Source organism: Peromyscus californicus, unplaced genomic scaffold, assembly GCF_007827085.1.
Source record: "Peromyscus californicus insignis strain IS unplaced genomic scaffold, ASM782708v3 Scaffold_7__1_contigs__length_154581171, whole genome shotgun sequence".
Classification (NCBI taxonomy): Eukaryota; Metazoa; Chordata; class Mammalia; order Rodentia; family Cricetidae; genus Peromyscus; species Peromyscus californicus.
The window spans coordinates 4656442-4675864 of NW_026294595.1; the positions used below are offsets into that span (position 1 = coordinate 4656442).

General features: G+C 44.1%; 1 protein-coding gene across 6 annotated transcripts in view; it reads right to left on the minus strand.

The window, feature by feature from the left end:
* The window catches only part of Mapkap1 (MAPK associated protein 1), a 216499-nt gene that overhangs the window by 51567 nt on the left and 145509 nt on the right, over nt 1-19423 (minus strand). For 5 of the 6 annotated variants that reach the window (XM_052726309.1, XM_052726310.1, XM_052726307.1 and 2 more), the window contains one exon: nt 6742-6849. The exons of the other annotated variant lie outside the window; for it this stretch is intronic. In XM_052726309.1, coding sequence (XP_052582269.1) covers nt 6742-6849 — 108 coding nt within the window. The remainder of the gene's footprint in view (nt 1-6741; nt 6850-19423) is intronic. 6 annotated transcript variants of the gene reach the window in all.

Genomic DNA, 19423 nt, shown 5'->3' on the forward strand with positions numbered 1-19423 from the left:
AGACACAGCGTCCTCAGGGGCAGAGCGAGGGCATCAGGGCTAGGTGCAGGAGGCACACATCATCGGGGGACAAACAAGGAGAGACAGGGTATCAATTAAGATCCTGTCACTGTCCAGGGCGATAGGGCTGCAGTCTACCCTGCAGTCCAAGAGGAGGAAGAAGACGGACACTAAGCCCAGGATGTGGCGGTCAGGGGTCCCAGCAGGCTTTGAAGAGTTACTCTACCTCGTGATTTTTTTGTCTGTTTTTTTGTTTTTTTCAAGACAAGGTTTCTTTGTGTAGCCCTGGCTGTCTTGGAACTCTTTATAGACCAGGCTGGCCTTGAACTCACAGAGATCTGCCTGCCTCTGCCTCCTGAGTGCTGGGTGTCCAGCACTCTCCTGGGTCTTTAAGGGGCAACTAAATGAGGCCTCTGACCCTGCAGATCCTCTGTTTCAGCACAGTCTATCCAGGGGACTATGCAGCCTTTGCTGTGTGACCTTAAGTAACTGAGTTAAGTTCAGGAAGGTACTAAATGATGGAAGGTTGTAAACATTCTGTGCATCTCCTTAGACGCTGAACTGAAGCCACTGACGCCTCTCTCCACAGCATCTTTACTAACGAAGCAAAGGAACTAGGTTCAGTTTTGCAGTACACGTAATGGAAGAAGACAGTTTTGTTTTCCAGGCTCCTCATGAGTATTCATAAAACATTAGCAAATCACTTCCCCTTCCAGAGCCTGAGTTTCCTCCTCTATAAAAGAAACATGACCACACTTTCCTAAAAGGTTGTTACAAGTGTGTTCCTATCTCACTCCATCTTCACAAGACACCCAAGCAGATTCCATCTCCACAGGAAACTGGGTCTTGGAGAGGTACCATGCATGATGTGCCCAATGTCAGAGGCTGCAGGTACTTCACCTAAGGTCTACCTGTTCTAGTCTACCTGTCCTTTAAGCACTATGCTGAACTATTACGATAGCAGCCTAGTAAGAGATAAAGAGATAGTACCTGGCAGTTTCCAGGCAGTCCATAAAGTCTTGGGCACATTTTGGCCCCAATGATGAAGAATTAAAGAGCACCTAGCTCAAAGCTATGGAAGGAGCTGTTTCTTTAAGGCCCTGGACAGGTGACCCACATTTGATCAGTTGAAAGGTCACCCAGAGCATCTGAAAGAAGTGAAAACTGAGGTTTAGTGTGGCGCCAGGATTTATAGGGAAGCTTGAACTAGAACGGGAGTCTACTGCTACCTACTCAGAATGTACTTGCTGCTTCCGTCTGGTCTGCTTCCAGTTCCGAGAAGACAGTTGGCTGAAGGATGTAGTAGATTATGAGACAAGGATCCAAACTGGAAAGCTCAAGGACTCTTGCTTGTCACATTCTTATTTAGGCTGAGATCCAAGCACAAATGTGAGTGCTCAGTCCCTAGGCAGAAACTTGTCACGTCAGTCCATGTGCAAGCCTCTCTCTCACAGAGACCATCGGCACAATCATTTTCAGGATCCAAAGTTCAGGTTAGCTTAGAGTGGGCTTTGGAATCAGAGGGTTGACTTCAGGTTTTGGTGCTACATGGTTACTATCTGACTGGCTTTGGAAAAGTCTCCTCACAATGAGAATAATGTCTGTAGGAGAAAATGTGAGGAAGCACTTAGAAAATGTCCAGTATAAGATCCTGTAAGAGTAGGCCTCGATAAACAACTCTAAAACGCTGTTGGGTGTGGTTGTTTTAAAAAATGTCATGCCTCTGAAGAAAAATTGAAAGGCTGCTATTTACATTACAGTTTTTTTTTTTCAATCCAATGATGTTATTATAAAGTGAACCTCATTCTGGGACAGCAGAAAGTACCTTGCTTCTAAAATTCTGTTGGTCCTCAATTCCAGGTCACTACCCTCTCTCTCTGTCTTGGCAAAGGCTCTGATAGTTCCATGGTTCCTGACCACCACATACCTGTGCCCCAATGCTCTACCAGCCACAGAGGTTTGTCCTACCATTATTTCTTAGTTAAAGCCAACATTCCCTGATGGATAATATGCACCAGGTACTATCCTAAGAACCTTAGATGAGAATACACTGACTCCTTCTGTGAGCACCATGGAGGCAGCTGAACTGCCCACAGCTTCAGTAAAATGCTGGTGCTCTCTGAGTAGTGAGCAGCATGGACAGGAAAGCCCATTCTCCAGTGTGTGCTATAATGCATGCACTCCACTTGGCTCCCATTGTACATAGCTCTTGAAGGGCAATGAGCTTGGCCTGACCAAACATACCAAAAACAGTGAGAAAAACAACAACAACTAGTTTTGAAATATTGTTATGCTGACTGAACTTCTTAGTAGTAGATGGCTAGTAGACAACAATATATGGTTCTTAGTTGGGATCTCTACAGTCAGTCTTTTAAACATTTTCTATGAAAATAATAAACTGTTTTTCATAATTTGCATCTATTTTATACAGCTAAGTCACAATAGTCCATTGCATTCAACTTTCTTTCTGCCTTTATCATTTATAAACACTGGTAGGGGTTTCTTTCATTCCTAGCTGTTTGGACTCACAACACCAGAACTGGAACCTTGGGGAAAGTGGTGCTGGGGCTCGGGAAGGTGCCACAGTTGAAGGAGGCTTTGGAGTGTGAGCTAGGGCCTAGGTGCCAAAGCTTCAGTCACTGATCCTCACACCTTTTTTTTTTTTCCTTAACACAAGAAACTTGGGCCTCACTTTAAAAACAAAAGCAATCTGAATGATATATGCTACGAAGTAACAGCAGCAGCTTAGGAACACAGAATTTCCATGTAAAGTGTGTGAAACAATGCAGAGTAACCTACAGTGCATCACTAAGATGATAACAGTGCGGCAAGTCATCCTTTGTGTTTTTAAGGAGGGAATACAAACATGAGTGTGTGCATGTGTATATGCATGTGCACACAACTATTCACTTACACGTGAATGTGTACAGCCCAGCCCTGGAAAGATACGTGTTATCTCCGGGATGAGAAACAGGATGCAAGAAACAAAGGTAATTCCTACACTTTGCTTTCCTGAAGAAGAAAAAAACTTTTTACAAGTAAAAGTGTGAACATACCCAAAACAATTACCAAGATACTAATAAGTAAGCACAGTCTCTTATTTGTGACTTACTGGGAAGTCAACACTATGAAACAGAATCCTCTATGAGGTTCCTACTGGTCAATCACTTGCCCAAGTACGTCCAAGAGAATCTTTTGAGAAGGACAGGAACAATGGAGAAAGACAGGAACAATGGAGAAAGGAAGCAATGATCAGGCGGAAGGGGCAGCAAGTGACAGCTGTGCAGCTCTTCCTCTGACACTCCATGGCATGGTGCTATGAGTTATCCCAGAAGGAGTACCACAGGAAGTGTTACACCAAGACGTGTTTACCATAAATCTCTCTCCATGAGAATCTGCCTTTATGTCACATTCACCTTTCCTTCTTTTAGAAATTCTAGAATGTGTAAGTATGAACCAAGAGAAAGGAAAATGAATGACCTGGAATCCCACCAAGCAGAGACAGCCATTTCAAGCTCATTCCTGCACTCACTGCTGCATTGCACTGCTAGCTCTATTTTCATGCACCGGGAGCATCTGTATGAGTCACAGTGCATTCCTGCCATTTCTTCCCTTTGGTGTTACCAACATGACAGCTCTCATCACCGAACTTGCTAAACACAACTTATTTTAAATACTTCGTTTACTTATTTGTGTGTGTATGTATGCACAAACGTGTGTGCAGGTGTATATGTGTACACAAACACCTGTGTGTAGGTGCTCTAAGAGGTCAGAAGCTGGAGTTACAGGCTGTTGTGAGGTGCCAGACTTAAGTGTTAGGAACCAAATCCAGGTCCTCTGTGTGAGCAACAAACACTCTTATCTGCTGAGCTATCTTTCTAACTCCTGAACACAACTGTTAATGGCAGAAATAATAAATATAGATAGATAAATACAATTCTGTGCCTACTTTTTCTCCTTTTACCATTACTGCAGCAAATCACCAATTCTGCATTCTAGAGTAAGCCCACTTGGCAATGGGATGTGATTCTTCTAATTAAATGTTGGACTTGGTGTGTTACCCATTTGTTGGGATTTTTGGATCTAAGACTAGTCTAAATGTTTCTGTCTTGTGCAGTCATTACTGGGGTTGCACCAAGGCCACACTCGCCTCATGTCTTCCATAAGCTCCAGGGCCATCTCTCTGGAGTGGCAGGTGGGAGTGGACTTCTTTATTCTCAAGTGTCTCACCATGGCTTGCTTGGGTTCTCTCTATGGAAGGTTTTCAATCATTAATTCAAATTTTCAAAACTGACCAGAACATTCCCATTTTTTTTTATGCCAATTTTGATGTTGACTTTTTTCCAGGAGTTCATTCTTTTCATCTACATTTTTCAAATTTTTACAGTGGAGTGTCTGGGCTGGGAGATGGCTGAGTGGGTGATGAAGCACCAGCTGTGCAAGCATGAGGGCCAGAGACAGCAGGAGCCCTGGGCCTTGACGGCCAGGCAGACAAAGCAGTGAAGCTCCAGGGTCAGTGAGACCCGAGACGACGGCTTCCCATGCACCTGTACAGGTAAGGGAACTTACACAGATATACACATACGCTCCTGTGCTACATGTTTAACAACTGTGGGATCTGTCGTGTGTTTTCTTTTCATGCTTGTTACTACCCATGTCTCTGTGATATTTTTCTTCCTTGACTTTGATCCATTTCAAAAGAGGTTTACTGATTTCATGAGTCCTTTTGGTGTTTCTGAGTTTTCTAGCTCCGTGATTTCTGATCTTTGCTGCTTCCTTCCTTTTGATCTCTTAGGCTTTCTTTTCTGTTTTTCTTTTTTCTTTCTTTTTTTTTTTTAGCTGAATGTTCAGTTCATTACTATTCTTTTGTAACATATAGACCTGAAGGCTGCCACACTTCCATACATGCTGCTATAGCCATACCCACAACTTTTAAATGTTTCCTTCTTGTTTTGTTTACTTTGTACAACTAGGAGTTGAACCTAAGTTCTCACACATGCTAGGCCAGCATTCTGTCACTAAGCTATGTCCTCCCCCCAATATTGTCTAATTTGTATTATTATTTCTTTTGCACTCACAGGCTCAGAAGCTTACTTCTCAATTTCCAAATGCACACAAATGTTCTCTCCCTTTTCTTGATTTCTAGGCTAATTTTATTGTCATCAGTCAGTATATTAAGAAACTGCATAAACCCCCAATATAGGAACACAACTTAAGCTGTGACTTTCTTAATCTGAGGCAGAAACAACACTGTGAAAAACATAATGTACATAAATATTTGTTGCATTTTAGGTCTTTTCTCAGGGTAGATTCCCCAAAGTGGAATCGTGTGTAAAATATTCTTAGCCTCTTATACATCCAGCTATCATATATATTAGATTCCTCTGCTGTCACCAGCATCTAAGGATTTCAACATCCTCAGATCCTCCCCACCCTTGAGGATTTATTTATTTGTTTATTTTAGTTGAGATATGGTCTTATATATCTTAGGTTAGCCTTAGATTCATGTAGCTGATGATGGCCTCCAACTCCTGACCCTTCTGCCTGAGCCTCCCACGTGCTGATAACAGCTGCACACCCCCATGCCCAGTCCTGGAGGAATACTTCTGAAATATCTGCTTTATTTGGTAAGGGGAGAGCATCAGATTTTGCATAAAAATACTCAGATATTAGATTCTTGAGAGAACACACACTATTTATCTAAAGTGTCTTTAGACCATTTAGGCATCACTGATTTTTAATTCTGTATGTTCTTACACAGGATTCTTATAACCAGCTGCAGATGGTGAGGCCATCAACTTTTATTTGAGAGCTTGCACTGAATGCCCAAAGTACAATTCCTATTATTGGTCAATGTGTGGATGCTGTTCCAGAAGAGGTAGCCAAGGGTTCTGGTCAAGGGGTAGCAGTCTGGTCTGCATTGATAGTCAGTGGCAGGACTAAAGATCTTTTATTCACTCACTCATCTGGTCTATTTTTTCCATAGTGTGCAATCTTTAGCAGGCTGTTGAGTTAATGGGTCAGGAATGCCCTTGCAGATTTATACTCCAGTGGGGGAGGTAGACACCAGCCAGTTATTGAGCAGATGAGAATGAGCAGGTCTGGGTGACAGGACTATCTCTGCAGATGTGACACTTAAGCTGAGACAAGGACGAGGATGAGCTAGTAAGAGAGCAGGAAAGAGCAGAAGAAACAGTTCTGGAGCATGAGTGCTGTGGGCAGGACCCCTCCTCCTGTTCGGGAAACATCTAGCAGAGGGGTGACAAAACCTCACAACTCAGAGAAACTGGAGACAGGAAGGAAAGAAATCCACATCTCAGTGTGGCACTTGGAGTCACTGTGACGCCTTCTGCTGAGAATATTCAAGTGGCTAAACTTTTCTAAAACATGATGTCAAGCAGTTGACACTGACAAGGCCAGTTGCTGTATACACAAAAGAACCTTTGCCTGAGAAAGAGCCTCTTGTTTCTAAGCTGTTTCCAGGGTTGTTCCAAAATTAGGAAGATGTAGTTCAAGAGCAAAACATTAATCACAGAGTGCTAAACAGGATGCAAACTACCCAATAGCACAGAATCTATCATTCTGCTTTGGGACACACGTCTACGGAGAGCCATGGCCTGCTTTGGAAAAGAGTCACTTCTCATCTGCTTACAGAAGCCAGACCAGCAAGTCTCTCAACCACGTCACTCCTAAGCATGTTTGCAACAGACAAAGCAGCACAGAGCGAGGCAGCCAACGTACTGTTCTCTCGGACCAGGCAGAACTCCCAGGCGTTCTGGCTCTCCAGCGTGCTCTCCAGGTCCACTGCGATGTTAGGCTCACTCTGCTTCTCCAGGCGGTACTGAGGGCCTGGAAGATCAAAGGGGCAGGAGGAGGGGAGGAAGTCTGAAATGGTTAATGTAACACTCAGAAATTACCATACATCAGGGAAAGCTGAAAACAGTAACATTTGACTCAAGGGTGTAACTATCCAAGATGGCAGAAACTGGCTTTTCTCACCCTGTTTTTAGCTCTTCACACACTAGGTAAGAGTTTTGAGTCAGAATGAACTGGAGGCACACACAATTGCCCCATTTCTTGCTGTGGAACAGGTTACCATCCTCTCTGGACCCATTTCTGGACCTTATATCTCAATGAGTACGATGAAGACCAAGATGACATGGATAAAACACTGACTCAGAGCTGGCATGTGGTGCACACCTTTGAATCCCAGCACTTAGGAGACAGAGGCAGGTGGATCTTTGTAAGTCTGAGTCCACCCTGGTCTACAGAGCGAGCTCCAAGACACCTAGGGCTATGTAGAGAGACCCTGTCTCAAACAAACAAACAAAAGCACCTCCTGGCTTAGGAATCAGACTTCACACAAGGCACTACTGCCAAGGTACTTATAATTATCATTGCACACACAATTTCAACCAGGAATAAGGTATGTGTAGAACTCTATGATAGCTCAAGAATGTCAAAGAAATAAAAAAACATGAAAGTCACAGAGTGAATCTCAGGCTCTGGGTTTGGTAATGAAAAGGTAGCAGCTATCAGCTGTTCATGCTTTTACTGAGACATCTGTGGAAACATTAGACACATGGGTTCAGTATTCTGGCAACCAAGAATTCTACCCATCCCATTGCACCTAAGAGTTATGGCAGGTCTGAAAAGACATCAGAACATTTTATACATTTATTCACTACTTCTTTGTCAACCTAACTAGCAATGTTGTTCTCAGATAACACTAATGGTCGAAAAGTCAGATTCAAAACTGTGCCTGTAATTTGCTTGTGGTTATTAAAAAGGTGAGAGGCACAGGAAACTCTCATTACTCTGACTCTGAAAGGTGTGTTTGGCCAGCGAAAAGGAGGTGTGAGAGAGTTGAAGATGGCAGCAGAGGCAGTGCAGAGCTCCTGGAAGAATCTGGGTTTCTATTCCCAACACCCTAGAAGCAATGTGTCAGAGCCATGCATCCACTTCTATAAATTTACAGTGGGATATAGGTACAAAGTTTAATTACAACCATCAGTCTCCTGAATCTATGTTGTGTGTATTCAACCACTGCAAACTGAAAACACTTGGGAAAAGTTGTGTCTACAGTAGACTGATTATTTCTCATTCTTCATCATCCATACAGGAACTACCCACACCGAGTCTGCACTGTGCCAGGCACTACAAGTACTCCAGAGATCAGTCTATGGGAGAGTGTGCTATGCAAACACTATACCATCTATCTATCTATCTATCTATCTATCTATCTATCTATCTATCTATCTATCCATCCATCCATCCATCCATCCATCCATCCATCCATCCATCCATCTTTTGGTTTTTCGAGACAGGGTCGTCTGTGTAGTTTTGGTGCCTGTCCTGGATCTCACTCTGTAGACCAGGCTGGCCGCGAACTCACAGAGATCCGCCTGGCTCTGCCTCCCCAGTGCTGGGATTAAAGGCGTGTGCCACTATCACCCGGCAACACTACACCATTTATAAGAGGGGCCTGAGCACCTGCAGATTCTGGTGCTGACAGAGGTCCTAGAAGCAGTCTCCCAACCCAAGATACTAATATTGATAGTTATGATACTCAAAATTTGGGAACAACTTAGATTTGATAGCAGAGAACTTACTAAATAAAATATTGTTGAATACTTCAGTAATTCTACGATATTTAATATTATAAAACATGTTTATAGTATGCTATTTTACAAAAAACCCCTAAGGCACAATTTTTATAGAATAATTATAGTTGTAAAAATATATATAAAAGTATAGGATAAGAAAGCTGTTTCTAAAATGTGAACTGTAGTTACACTGTAATAATGGGATTATACATGACTTTATTTTTCCTTTGTGTTGTCCTGTATTTTTCAAATTTCCATATAATAAAGGTTATTTTTATAACTTAAAATGTTGCATACACCTAAAAATTTTCCAATTTCTTACTATGTCATTTTTTTTTCTGAGACTATTGTAATTACTACATGTTGTAGAACTTGGAAGAGCTTTTCACATGCAATAATTTCAACTGAAACAGATCCATTTAGGCAGTTTCATCCTAAATCACCCTGCAGACTGGTGGCTGGCCTGTGTGCCCATCCCCCTTTCCTGCCCACTGGGAACCAAGGCCTGGCTGTCACAGAGGGAATTTCAGACAAATTTTAAATTTCCAGGGAAGTCAGGGGAGCTAAGGGCCCCTTGTCCTGAAACCAACTTCCTGGCACACTCTCAAGAGTCTTTGTTCAGATTCTTCTATTAAAATCAGCATGTATCTTCTTCACATGGCTTTTAGGACTTTCTCTTGTTTCTACTACCTGCCCATCACGTACCAAGTGCACACACTCTGTTCCTCACTGAACCTGCAAGGCAGCCTCAGCAGCCCATTTCACAGACAGGACCCCATGAAGAAACCTGCCCAAGATCACAGGGTAAGAAGCAGGAAGAGGGGAATAAGGCCCAAGGTCTTTTTGGATTTATCACTCTTGAGCCTTGAGCCTTTCCTCCTCCTGCAAACTATAAATTACTGGCTAATTACAGAGGCCACAGCTTACATCATAAATATAGATTTTTGTAGATTTGTAGATTCTTCTGGTTTGGAATCACTTAACTTGTGGTTTATATAATTCAAAATGAAAATGATCTAAAATATTTATTTTAATGAATTCATCAACACTCTGAGCTATGGCTATGCTATGGTCCATGGCAATATAGACCCCTATGAAGAGGAGAGCTCCTTATCTTTCTGTCTAAGAAGACCTTTCCACCTTTCTTTCACGAAACAAAAACAAAAAAACTACACACACTCAGTGATGACGCCCCGTCACAGGCCCAGTATGGAGAAGTCAGAGGACAATGCAGAGGAGCTGGTTTCGTCCTTCCAGCACACGCATCCTGCATCAGGGAGCTACCTTGCCCACAGCTGTCTTTAAGAACTTTCCTATTGCTCTGAGTGTGTGGAAAGTGAGTTCCACTACGGGCTGCTCTTTGCTCTAGGTGCCCCTACTGTTCCTAGAAAGGAAGGAATACGCTGTAAACCATTTCTGAACTTGGTGAGGAGCTGATAGGCATTGGCTTTTGGATGTGACTCAAGACCTAAATTTTTACCAGGAGCTTGAATAAGAGATCTTGCAGAGGAAGACTTCACTCACCCTCCCAGAAAAAGGCCAGATCAATAACTTCCATGTAATGAGAGCATACTAGACCCAAGTGAGAAGCAAGACAGCTTAGGCTGGGCTCAATTGCCTTGGTCCAGGTCCTGGTTGAGCCATTTAGTTTATGATGTTGCCAACTTATTTAACCTCCTGTCTGTTTCTTCATCTGTAATATGGGGATGATAATAGCATCAACCTCAGAGGGCTGTCTGAAGAATCCATGGGCCAAGAGCTGTATGGTGTCTGACATACTGACTGTGGCGGGTTTTGAATGAGACATGTCCCCCATAGGCTCATGACATAGTCCCCAGTCAGTGGTTCTGGGAAAGCTATGTAACTTTTAGGATGTGGAGCCTTGCTACAGGAAGTACATTGCTGGTGATGGACTTTGAGAATTTATACCCTCACCACGTTTTTTGGTTCTTGTTGTAGAATATTATTTTAAGGTGTGTTATTTTTGTTTATGTTGCATTTGTTTAACTCTGTGAAGCTGTTACTGTGCCTGTCTAAAACACCTGATGGTCTAATAAAGAACTAAATGGCCAATGGCAAGGCAGGAGAAAGGATAGGCAGGGCTGGCAGGCAGAGAGAATAAATAGAAGGAGAAATCCAGGAGAAGAAAGAAGTAGCCAGAGAAGGAGGAGGACTCCAGGGGCCAGCCACTCAACCACCCAGCCACCCAGCTACACAGCAAGCCATGGAGTAAGATTTACAGAAGTAAGAGAACAGGAAAAGCCCAGAGGCAAAGACAGATGGGATAATTTAAAGTTAAGGAAAGCTGGCTAGAAACAAGCCAAGCTAAGGCTGGGCATTTATAAGTAATAATAAGCCTCCATGTATGATTTATTTGGAAGCTGGGTAGTGGACCCCCAAAAGAAGAAAAAAACAACCAACAACAGGTTCTTTCTCTGTTTTCTGTGTGCCAGTGAGATGCGATCTCTCAGCTTCCTGGTCCTGCTGCCATGCCTTTCCGGCCACTATCAACTCTGGCACTTAGGAACCCTGTACTTCCTACTTCCTTTCTTTTTTTTTGGTTTTTCGAGACAGGGTTTCTCTGTGTAGCTTTGCGCCTTTCCTGGATCTCGCTCTGTAGACCAGGCTGGCCTCGAACTCACAGAGATCCGCCTGCCTCTGCCTCCCGAGTGCTGGGATTAAAGGCGTGCGCCACCACCGCCAGGCGTCCTACTTCCTTTCTTAAGCTGTTTCTAGTCATGGTGTTCACAGCAACAGAGAGGCAAACTAGAACACTGCAATTCTGTTTAAGGGTGTGCCATCACCATCCCTATCCCAAAACTGAAGTGGGGTGAAGGAAGGGTCATAACTCTGATCACCCACCATCACTCCAAGGCTCACTCTGTATCAGCAACTGATTTAAGCCTTCCCTACAGATCATCTCATTTATTCTTAAGATACCTTGAGAAGTAAAGAGCACGAATCCCATTTAACAGGGGATGGAACTGGGACTCAGAGCTGAGAATCTGTTCCACATCCCTTGGGGAGTGGTGGGACTAAGATGTATGTTGGTGAGGCCCAGGCCCACACTCTCTTCGCTGTGATGACCCACCAAAGTCTCAGTAAACAACAATCCAGATTAGCACAACCTTCATCCACTATATACCAAACAACATCTCCATCAACTGTGTGTCTGACTTCCAGAGCTGTCATGGAAGAAAAGAACAGCAGCCAGAAAGCCATGTATGAAAGACAAGCTGTGGGGTCAGTTTCTATGAGTGTGTTTTGCCAAAGACATGACTTTATAAAATAGGAAAGGTTCTTTCATACTAAACAGCACATGACTCGCAAGGCAGTGTCCAACCTTCGCAAAAAAAGGTTTTAAAATGTCACAGCTGTGCTTGAAGCTACATGCCCTCTGGTGCACAGCACAGGAGAACACAAAGGGAAGGTTCTGGGAAGCAGTCACTCTATAGTGACAAGAACCTGTTTGGGCATTCCTATGATGTATTGATTGCAGCAATGCCACAGCATGAAATGGTCTAGGAACAACGTACTGCTCTGGCGCTTTGAGAAAGTTCCAAGCTATAGCATACAGGCAGGGTTGGAGACCCAAGGCAAACATCTCAGCACATAAGCTTCAAAGAAAATCTGGAGAGTCTTTTGGCTGGGGTACATGCTCAGTGTGCTTTCCCTGATCCCTCTGACTCTTGACTGAAACAGAAATCTGTAGAGTCTGTTTGTAGGGTAAAAGGGCCAGCCAAAGAAACTTGCCCTGACCCTAGAACCAGAGCCAGAGAGAGAAACCCACCCTGACCCTGGAACCAGGGCCAGTGAGAGAAACCCACCCTGGCCCTGGAATCAGGGCCAGAGAGAGAAACCCACCCTGGACCAGAGCCAGTGAAAGAAACACTTTAGCCCTAAACCAGAGCCAACTCTGTTTTCGACTGAACATGAAACCAACCAATCACTGAGAAGAAAACCAACCAATCCCTGAGCATGAAATCTAGCCAATCTGAGTTTGTCCAGACTCAAGGGGATTGAAATCTGACCAATTCCCTCCCTGAAAATCTTCTCCCTGGAAACACGTTGCCCCTAAGAAGTCCTCTGCCTGTTCGGTTGGCAGCTGTCCTTCTTTACCCTGGCAGAGGTAGCCAATCTCCTGGATTCCTCCTTCCCAAGTAAATCTCCTGAAAGAGTTTTGGGTGAAGATCTTCTTTTGCCATTGTGGAGCAGAATCTCTGCTGAGAAGCTCCCTTAGGGGAGCAGAGCAGAAGTAACAACTTTTAGCTGGAGATGGAGCAGATTTCTGCAAGGGTTTCTTTCCTCTTTAGCAGACTGAAACAGAAGAAGTAACATCTTGGGCTAGAGCTGAGAATAAACAGATAACCTCTGCTGGGAAGCTCCCTGGGTGGGGGGCGGGGCGGAGCAGAGCTCAGTTGTAACAGCTTTCTTGGAGAGGAGGAGGACTGCCGTATCCTGTGGGGAGATCATGCCCACTGGACCCCAGCTTCAGGTATAGCCTGACTTCCTGACAAGTCAGGATACTTTTCTCCTCACAGCTGTAGGTATGCAGGATACCTTCCCTTCACAGCTGTAGGTATAGCCTGATTCCCCGACAAGTCAGGATACCTTTCCCTCCGGAGCTGTAACACTTAAACTGTTAGCTTGTGATACACGCTCAATGTGCTTTCCCTGATCCCTCTGTCTCCTGACAGAAACATGAAGGGTTTTAGCACATGGTATCTTAACAGCCGAGAACCAGCTGGAGCTGAAACCTGATGGGAAGCAAGTGACTATTCAAGTCGAAAGACAGGAAAGCCTTCCTATAGTCCGTCAGTGTACATTTTTTTCTGAAGACCTTGGTGCTACAGAGAGTGGGTCTTCCTCAAAGTACCTGGTTGCTTTTGTCTGTCACAAAGCTTAACATAAATCTGTCACTAACATCTACCACATTTCTCTTTTTCCCCTCTGCCCATTAGGAAATGTGGCACTCAGTGTGGACCTTGACTGCTGTGACTCAGGCATATGTACCTACGCCAGCTCCTCCTCTTCAGGACACTTTGCCATTTAACCTGTATTTTCCTTTTCCTTTCATGTAGTTGACTGGTCAATGCATTTTTATCCTATTATAAGGTCTACACTGCAAATCTTTTTGGATAGAGGCAGGATATAAACAAAGTAACTGACCACTGATGCTAAGACTGGCCCGTGGGAGGGAAAGGACAAAGTCAAAGGCTCATGGTTACATCTTCATGTCAACTATTTGCCATTCTCCAACTTAAAAGCATTTCTTATAGTCAGAAAAAGCTAAGAATGAGGAAGTAAGAGGCAAGGCTGGCTGGGGGAGGGGGGGGGAGCCCTGGTATTTGCCCTGCAGGAGAGGAGCACTGCCAGCTGTGCATTCTGGTGTACTACTTAATTATCTGTAAAATGGGTCCAACGAAACTTTGCTCAGAAGTCTGCTGTGAGGCTGAAGTGAGAGAATCACAAACTCTCCTTGGCAAAGTGCTTGGGCAATAGAGCCATCATTGCTAATGCTGAACCAGAAACACTGCACAAAGTAGTGGTAATCCCTAGTCCTGGAGTACAACAGGCTAACATGTCGGGGGGACACATGGTGGCTAGGAGTGCTGGCACCAATGTAGATGTCTATATTCTTTCTCATGGGAGACCAATACTGTGGGGTGAAAAGGGAATACAGTTCTTTTCAAAAGCTTGCTTTTGATGCTACAGGCAGTATTTACGATTAGAGACTTGCTTAGTAACCAGGCCTCCTAGTTTCCGGACCTCTCGGGTCCTACAAATATGGTCTGAAAATGAGTAAATGTCAGAACTCAGAGAACAAGCACAGCACAGATACCAAAGGGTATGTGCTGTGACCATCCACAGGCTCATCTGACATCTTTTGATCATCAATAATGTGCCAAGCTAAGAGATGAGATGAGTAATCAATAGCCTATCCCTCAGGGAGGCTGGGGAGGCAGAGAGACACTTTAGCAGGTGAATTCAAGAATAACTGTTGCTCTTATCCAAAGTAGTAACAAGGTGCTGTGGGATCAGAAGTGGGTCAACCCAGGTCATTCCTCTTCCATGTGGGGAGAGCATCTGATCTGGGCCTTGAGGGAGGACTAGAAGCCTGGGGTAAGGTCCAGGAAAGGCACTCCTCTAGAGTCCTAAAGAACCTATGAAGACTCTGGATGACTCTGGGGCAGCCTGGGGACACAGCGGGAGCTGGGGCAGACCACTGGTCAAGATTTGGAATTTTTCTCACAGCAGCACACACTACTAGCACAGTGAGAGGACACAATCAGTTGTTTGGAGAGATTCCTCTGGTGACACTCTCCAGGGGCTGGAAGGGGATCGTAGACGGGGACCACCATACCAAACTTGTCTGCTTAGCTCAATCCTGAGAGACTCCCACAGCCAAAGCTGTCACTGATGCTGATGGCATCTCCATTGGAGTGTAGACACAGCACCAGCCATCCCAAAGCACCTGTCCTTGGTGTCTGCTCCATCCAGGCTCTTCCTCTGGGGGCAGCTCTCATCCTTTACTTGACTTAATGTAAGCACAGGACTACATTCAAGTGATGACCACTGGAGCTTATGCTACCTCCAAGACTCAGACTGGAAAATGCTGGAATTTAAATGATAAAATAAGAACAAGCTAACATGACAACAAGGTCACGCTTTAGACCCTTCTAAGCCAATACACTTTGCTCTTAGTGAAAAAGCCCAATATAATCAAATTAAACACAATTCCTATTACAAAGGAAGAAAGGCCAGAGCTGTTGCAATCAGCCAATTCTCTTGCCTAGTTAAACTGCAGAACCTTCAGGAAAGGTTTTGAAAGCATGACCCATCAGTTCTAATTTTTAAAACTTATCCTTTCAGTCAAGACTAGAAAAAGGCCCATTCCAACTTTTATCTTTGCTACAAAGTGCTGTTATCTTGGCCTGATGTCAGGAGCTCCAGCTCTCTTTCTGCTGACAAGCAGAGACGAGAAGATAAGATTGGAAACGAATCTCACTTCTCTGAGTAAATAAATAATCAATACTCATCTAAATGTAAATGAGAAGGTAGCCCCCTCTGATAACAGCACTCTTATCAGAGAGCCAATTTTCTGCAGACATTTGGCCTCAACCAAATCACCATCATTCAGCCCTAGCCTAATGGCAAAAAATCGTAACTAAATTGAACCGATCACCAGAGATCAACTAAGTTCTGCCCTGGCCACTTCAGGTTCAAATGTTTGGGAATGCAATTTTGCCCCCATTAACTTTCCATAGCAATGAAGAGCAGAGTGGTCAAGGGGCCAGTCTGTGTGATAAACAAACCCCAGCTAGGGGGGCTGGCCAGGGTGTGAGGAGGAATGGGCATAGGTGTGCTGGATAGACAAAACCCCCCCATCCATGACTTGAAGGCCAATCTAAGGTGGGCAGGGCATTCCTTCCTCATCTAAGGGCTGCCTCAAACTGAGGAGACAATTTGTCTGATGATCACAACGTTTAAAGCTTATTAAAGATGGAAATAAAGAAAAGGAGATATGAAAAAATGACTGTAACTGAAAAAACACAAGGATTCAGATGATCAATTTCCTCCAACTCATTTGTCTCGGGCTTACATCTGGCCCAGTAGCACCACACTGACCTGATTTTACTGAAAGAAGACGCCATCTACAAGACAAATCACTTCCAACCACTGCACTGGGGTTTCCATTTCTTTGCTGCAAGACTCAATTCACTGCTGATGAGAGTATTGGGGAAATTATGACCATTATTGATAGGACAGCAAAACCACTTTTACACAGTAGTCTTTAACTCAAAAGAAAGCTTGCACTGGACCATTAATGAAGGTGTCAGCTAGAATCAGAAATTAAAGACAAAGGCTGGCAACTGCCTGATTTTTAGAGCACATCCAAGACACAAAATGTGAGCCTTTCATTCTTTGGAGTGGAACAGAGCCTAACCAAGGAGGAGGGCAGCCTGTTCTGTCCACAGGTAGGAGGGAAACACTGCTCTCTTCCCTGGTGTCCAGAAGCAAAGCTCATGATAGTCTTTATTTGCTGCTTCTGTGTGCTGTTGTCCAACTTCTGTGAGCATCTGAACCTTGAAGGTGGAGGTGCACGTAGGCTGGCATTAAAATGTGGGTTTCAAATCACAAAGACAAGGATGAAACCCTGACTCTTATCCGACATTGAGGGGGTAAGCTGATTGAGAGAAGCACGCAATAATTGAAGATTACCTGTAGCACAAAGTCTACTACAAAGTAGGTGTCGATAAATGTCAACACATTGCTGGGCAAATCTGACAACATTATTAACCTGTTCTTTTTGAGAACAAATATGACTTCCTTCCCAGGGCATAACAATGACTGTGACCAACATCAGAAACTTCCTGTCCTTAACGAAGTCCTCTATATACATCGGCTTTTTGAATCTTCAATAACACTACAAGGCAGGGTTTGTTATCTTCTGCTGCAGAGAGGGTAAGTCAACTGTGGAGTGACCAGTCATCTGCCTGTGGTGAAGTCATGCTGAGAAAGGTGTATCTGAGCTGGGTCTGCGGCCTAACTACTTCCCTACAGCCCACATCAGTTTTGATCTTTGAATTTTTAAAAAAATCTATGTCTATATATATCACAGGGTTGAGATGATTCATCAGCCCAGAAAGAGATAAAGCCACTGGGTAGGGCTGGGCATCGGGGAAGTCAAAGTGGGCAGCTGTCCTAAGGGTCAAAACTCAAAATCCCAGCAGGCCGGCTGCAGGCACTTAACCACAACAGCTGCTGGTCCTGCCTTGCCTTTTTTTTTTTTTTAAAAGGGGAGCTCTTTCCCTACGTTAAATGATTTACAGAGTTACTACCTCAATCCACAGCTCTGAAAGTGTGATTTCTTTAGGGTTTAACTATACCCATTTCTAGTCTTGTTACAACTTTTTTATTGCGATAGAAAACATTTACTGGAAATATGTTACTGCTATTACCAGGTCATAAAATAAAAAGAAAAATAGTTTATGTATTGCCATCATTTCCAATCATCAATCAGAGAGTGCCAAGGCGAGGAAAGGAAAGGGCGTGCAGCCAGGATCTCCTCCTTTGTGTAGGAGAAAATGTGGGAGCCTCATAATTCTTCAGAACAAATTTCTTCTCGAACACCAGGCACAGGGCTGGGCTGGCAGAGAGCACACCTTGGCTGCATCCCCCATCTCAGCAGCCTCTGCTGAACTTTCTGAGCTCAGAGCTCCTCCACACCACCTTCCTGGGACCCTGCTTCCTAAAGCACCCACAAAGCTGAGCAGGAGCACTTCTGTCTGTGACCTCCCCCTGCTATAGGGTCCTCCCTGAAGTGGGGTGGGGCTTTTAAAACCTCAGCCTTGTATTCCCAGGGCTTTGGAGGTGTTGAATGATCTTTGTTCACTAGGGTGGCTTCAATAGGGTGGTACTTCAGATCCAACAACTCATGTCCACGACTGTGGGCCTGTATTAGGAAATATTAGTCCAACTAATACAAGGACCTATGTTTAAAGACATTTACCACAGCATCATTTTAATACTGAAAACCCTATAGGGCTTAAATGTCACAGTAAGAAGCCTTTAAGTAAATTATAGTATATCTGTAAACTGGGATGTTATATAGCTATTATAAAAAGAAATTAAGGTAGTTAAGACATGGGAACGGTCCTTTAATACATGAGCAAGTTAAAAACAAACAAACCCAGATGGGGTGGTGCATGTCTATGATCCCAGCATGTGGGGAGCTGAGGCAGGAGGATCGTGAGTTTGAGGTCAGCCTGGGCTACATAACCTGTCCTTAAAAAAAAAAAGAAAAAGAGGTCGGGGTGGTGGTGGTAGTAGTGCACACCTTTAATCCCAGCACTTGGGAGGCAGAGGCAGGCGGAGCTCTGTGAGTCAGAGGCCAGCCTGGTCTACAGAGCAAGTTACAGGACAACCAGGGCTGTTACACAGAAAAACCTTGTCTTCGAAAAACAAAAACAAAACAAAAAAATAAAGAGAAAAGTTGGAACAGGGGTGTGTGTATACCTTATGGTAGAGTGATAACTAGTATGTGTAGGCCGAGTTTAATCCTAAGTAATGTAAATAAATAAAAAGCAGTAAGGCATACAGTATGTGTAGAGTATGCTACATGTTAGTAAAGTCAAACCCCAATAACACATACACTTGTGCACATCTGTGTGTACACTTGTGGAATGTAAGACAGCATGTATTCCACAAACACATGTATTTAGAATGTATAAGGATATGAGCTCTACTGACTACAGTTTCTCTGGGGTGCAAAATGAGATAGTTCTTTTGTTCTTCGCTTTACAGATTGTGATATCAGGGTTTTGACAGTCGACATATATGAGTATTATATGTCACTTAAAATCCAATTTATAAAGTGACATTCAGCAATCTTAGGCCCTTCCAACCTGGGCCAGCGGGCTAGTAGGCACTGGAGCTTCCTCCAAATCATCCAGGCTCAGTGGTTGCTAGAGAAACCGGCTGTCGGGGAGAAGGGCCCACACAACTAATGGGTGCAGAGGCTACTCAGGGGTGCAGGAGGCTGCGAAGGAGGGCTGGCGCCGCGAAGGCCAGGCAGCTGTCATCCGCAGGACAACAGTCCAGGCTTGCCTTCGGTCACTGCATGGGCATGGCAACTGTGCCTGCCCTGTTCTCCTCATGGGTTCTACACAGAGAACAAATGGTGATCCCACACTGTTCTGCAGGCCCTATCAGGCTTCCTTCTTACATTCTAGTTTGTACGTAAGAGGCAGTGTGTCTGTCATTAGTCCGTCCCCACAATTGCCCTGAGCTTGCTACGCATGACATGCTGTCTA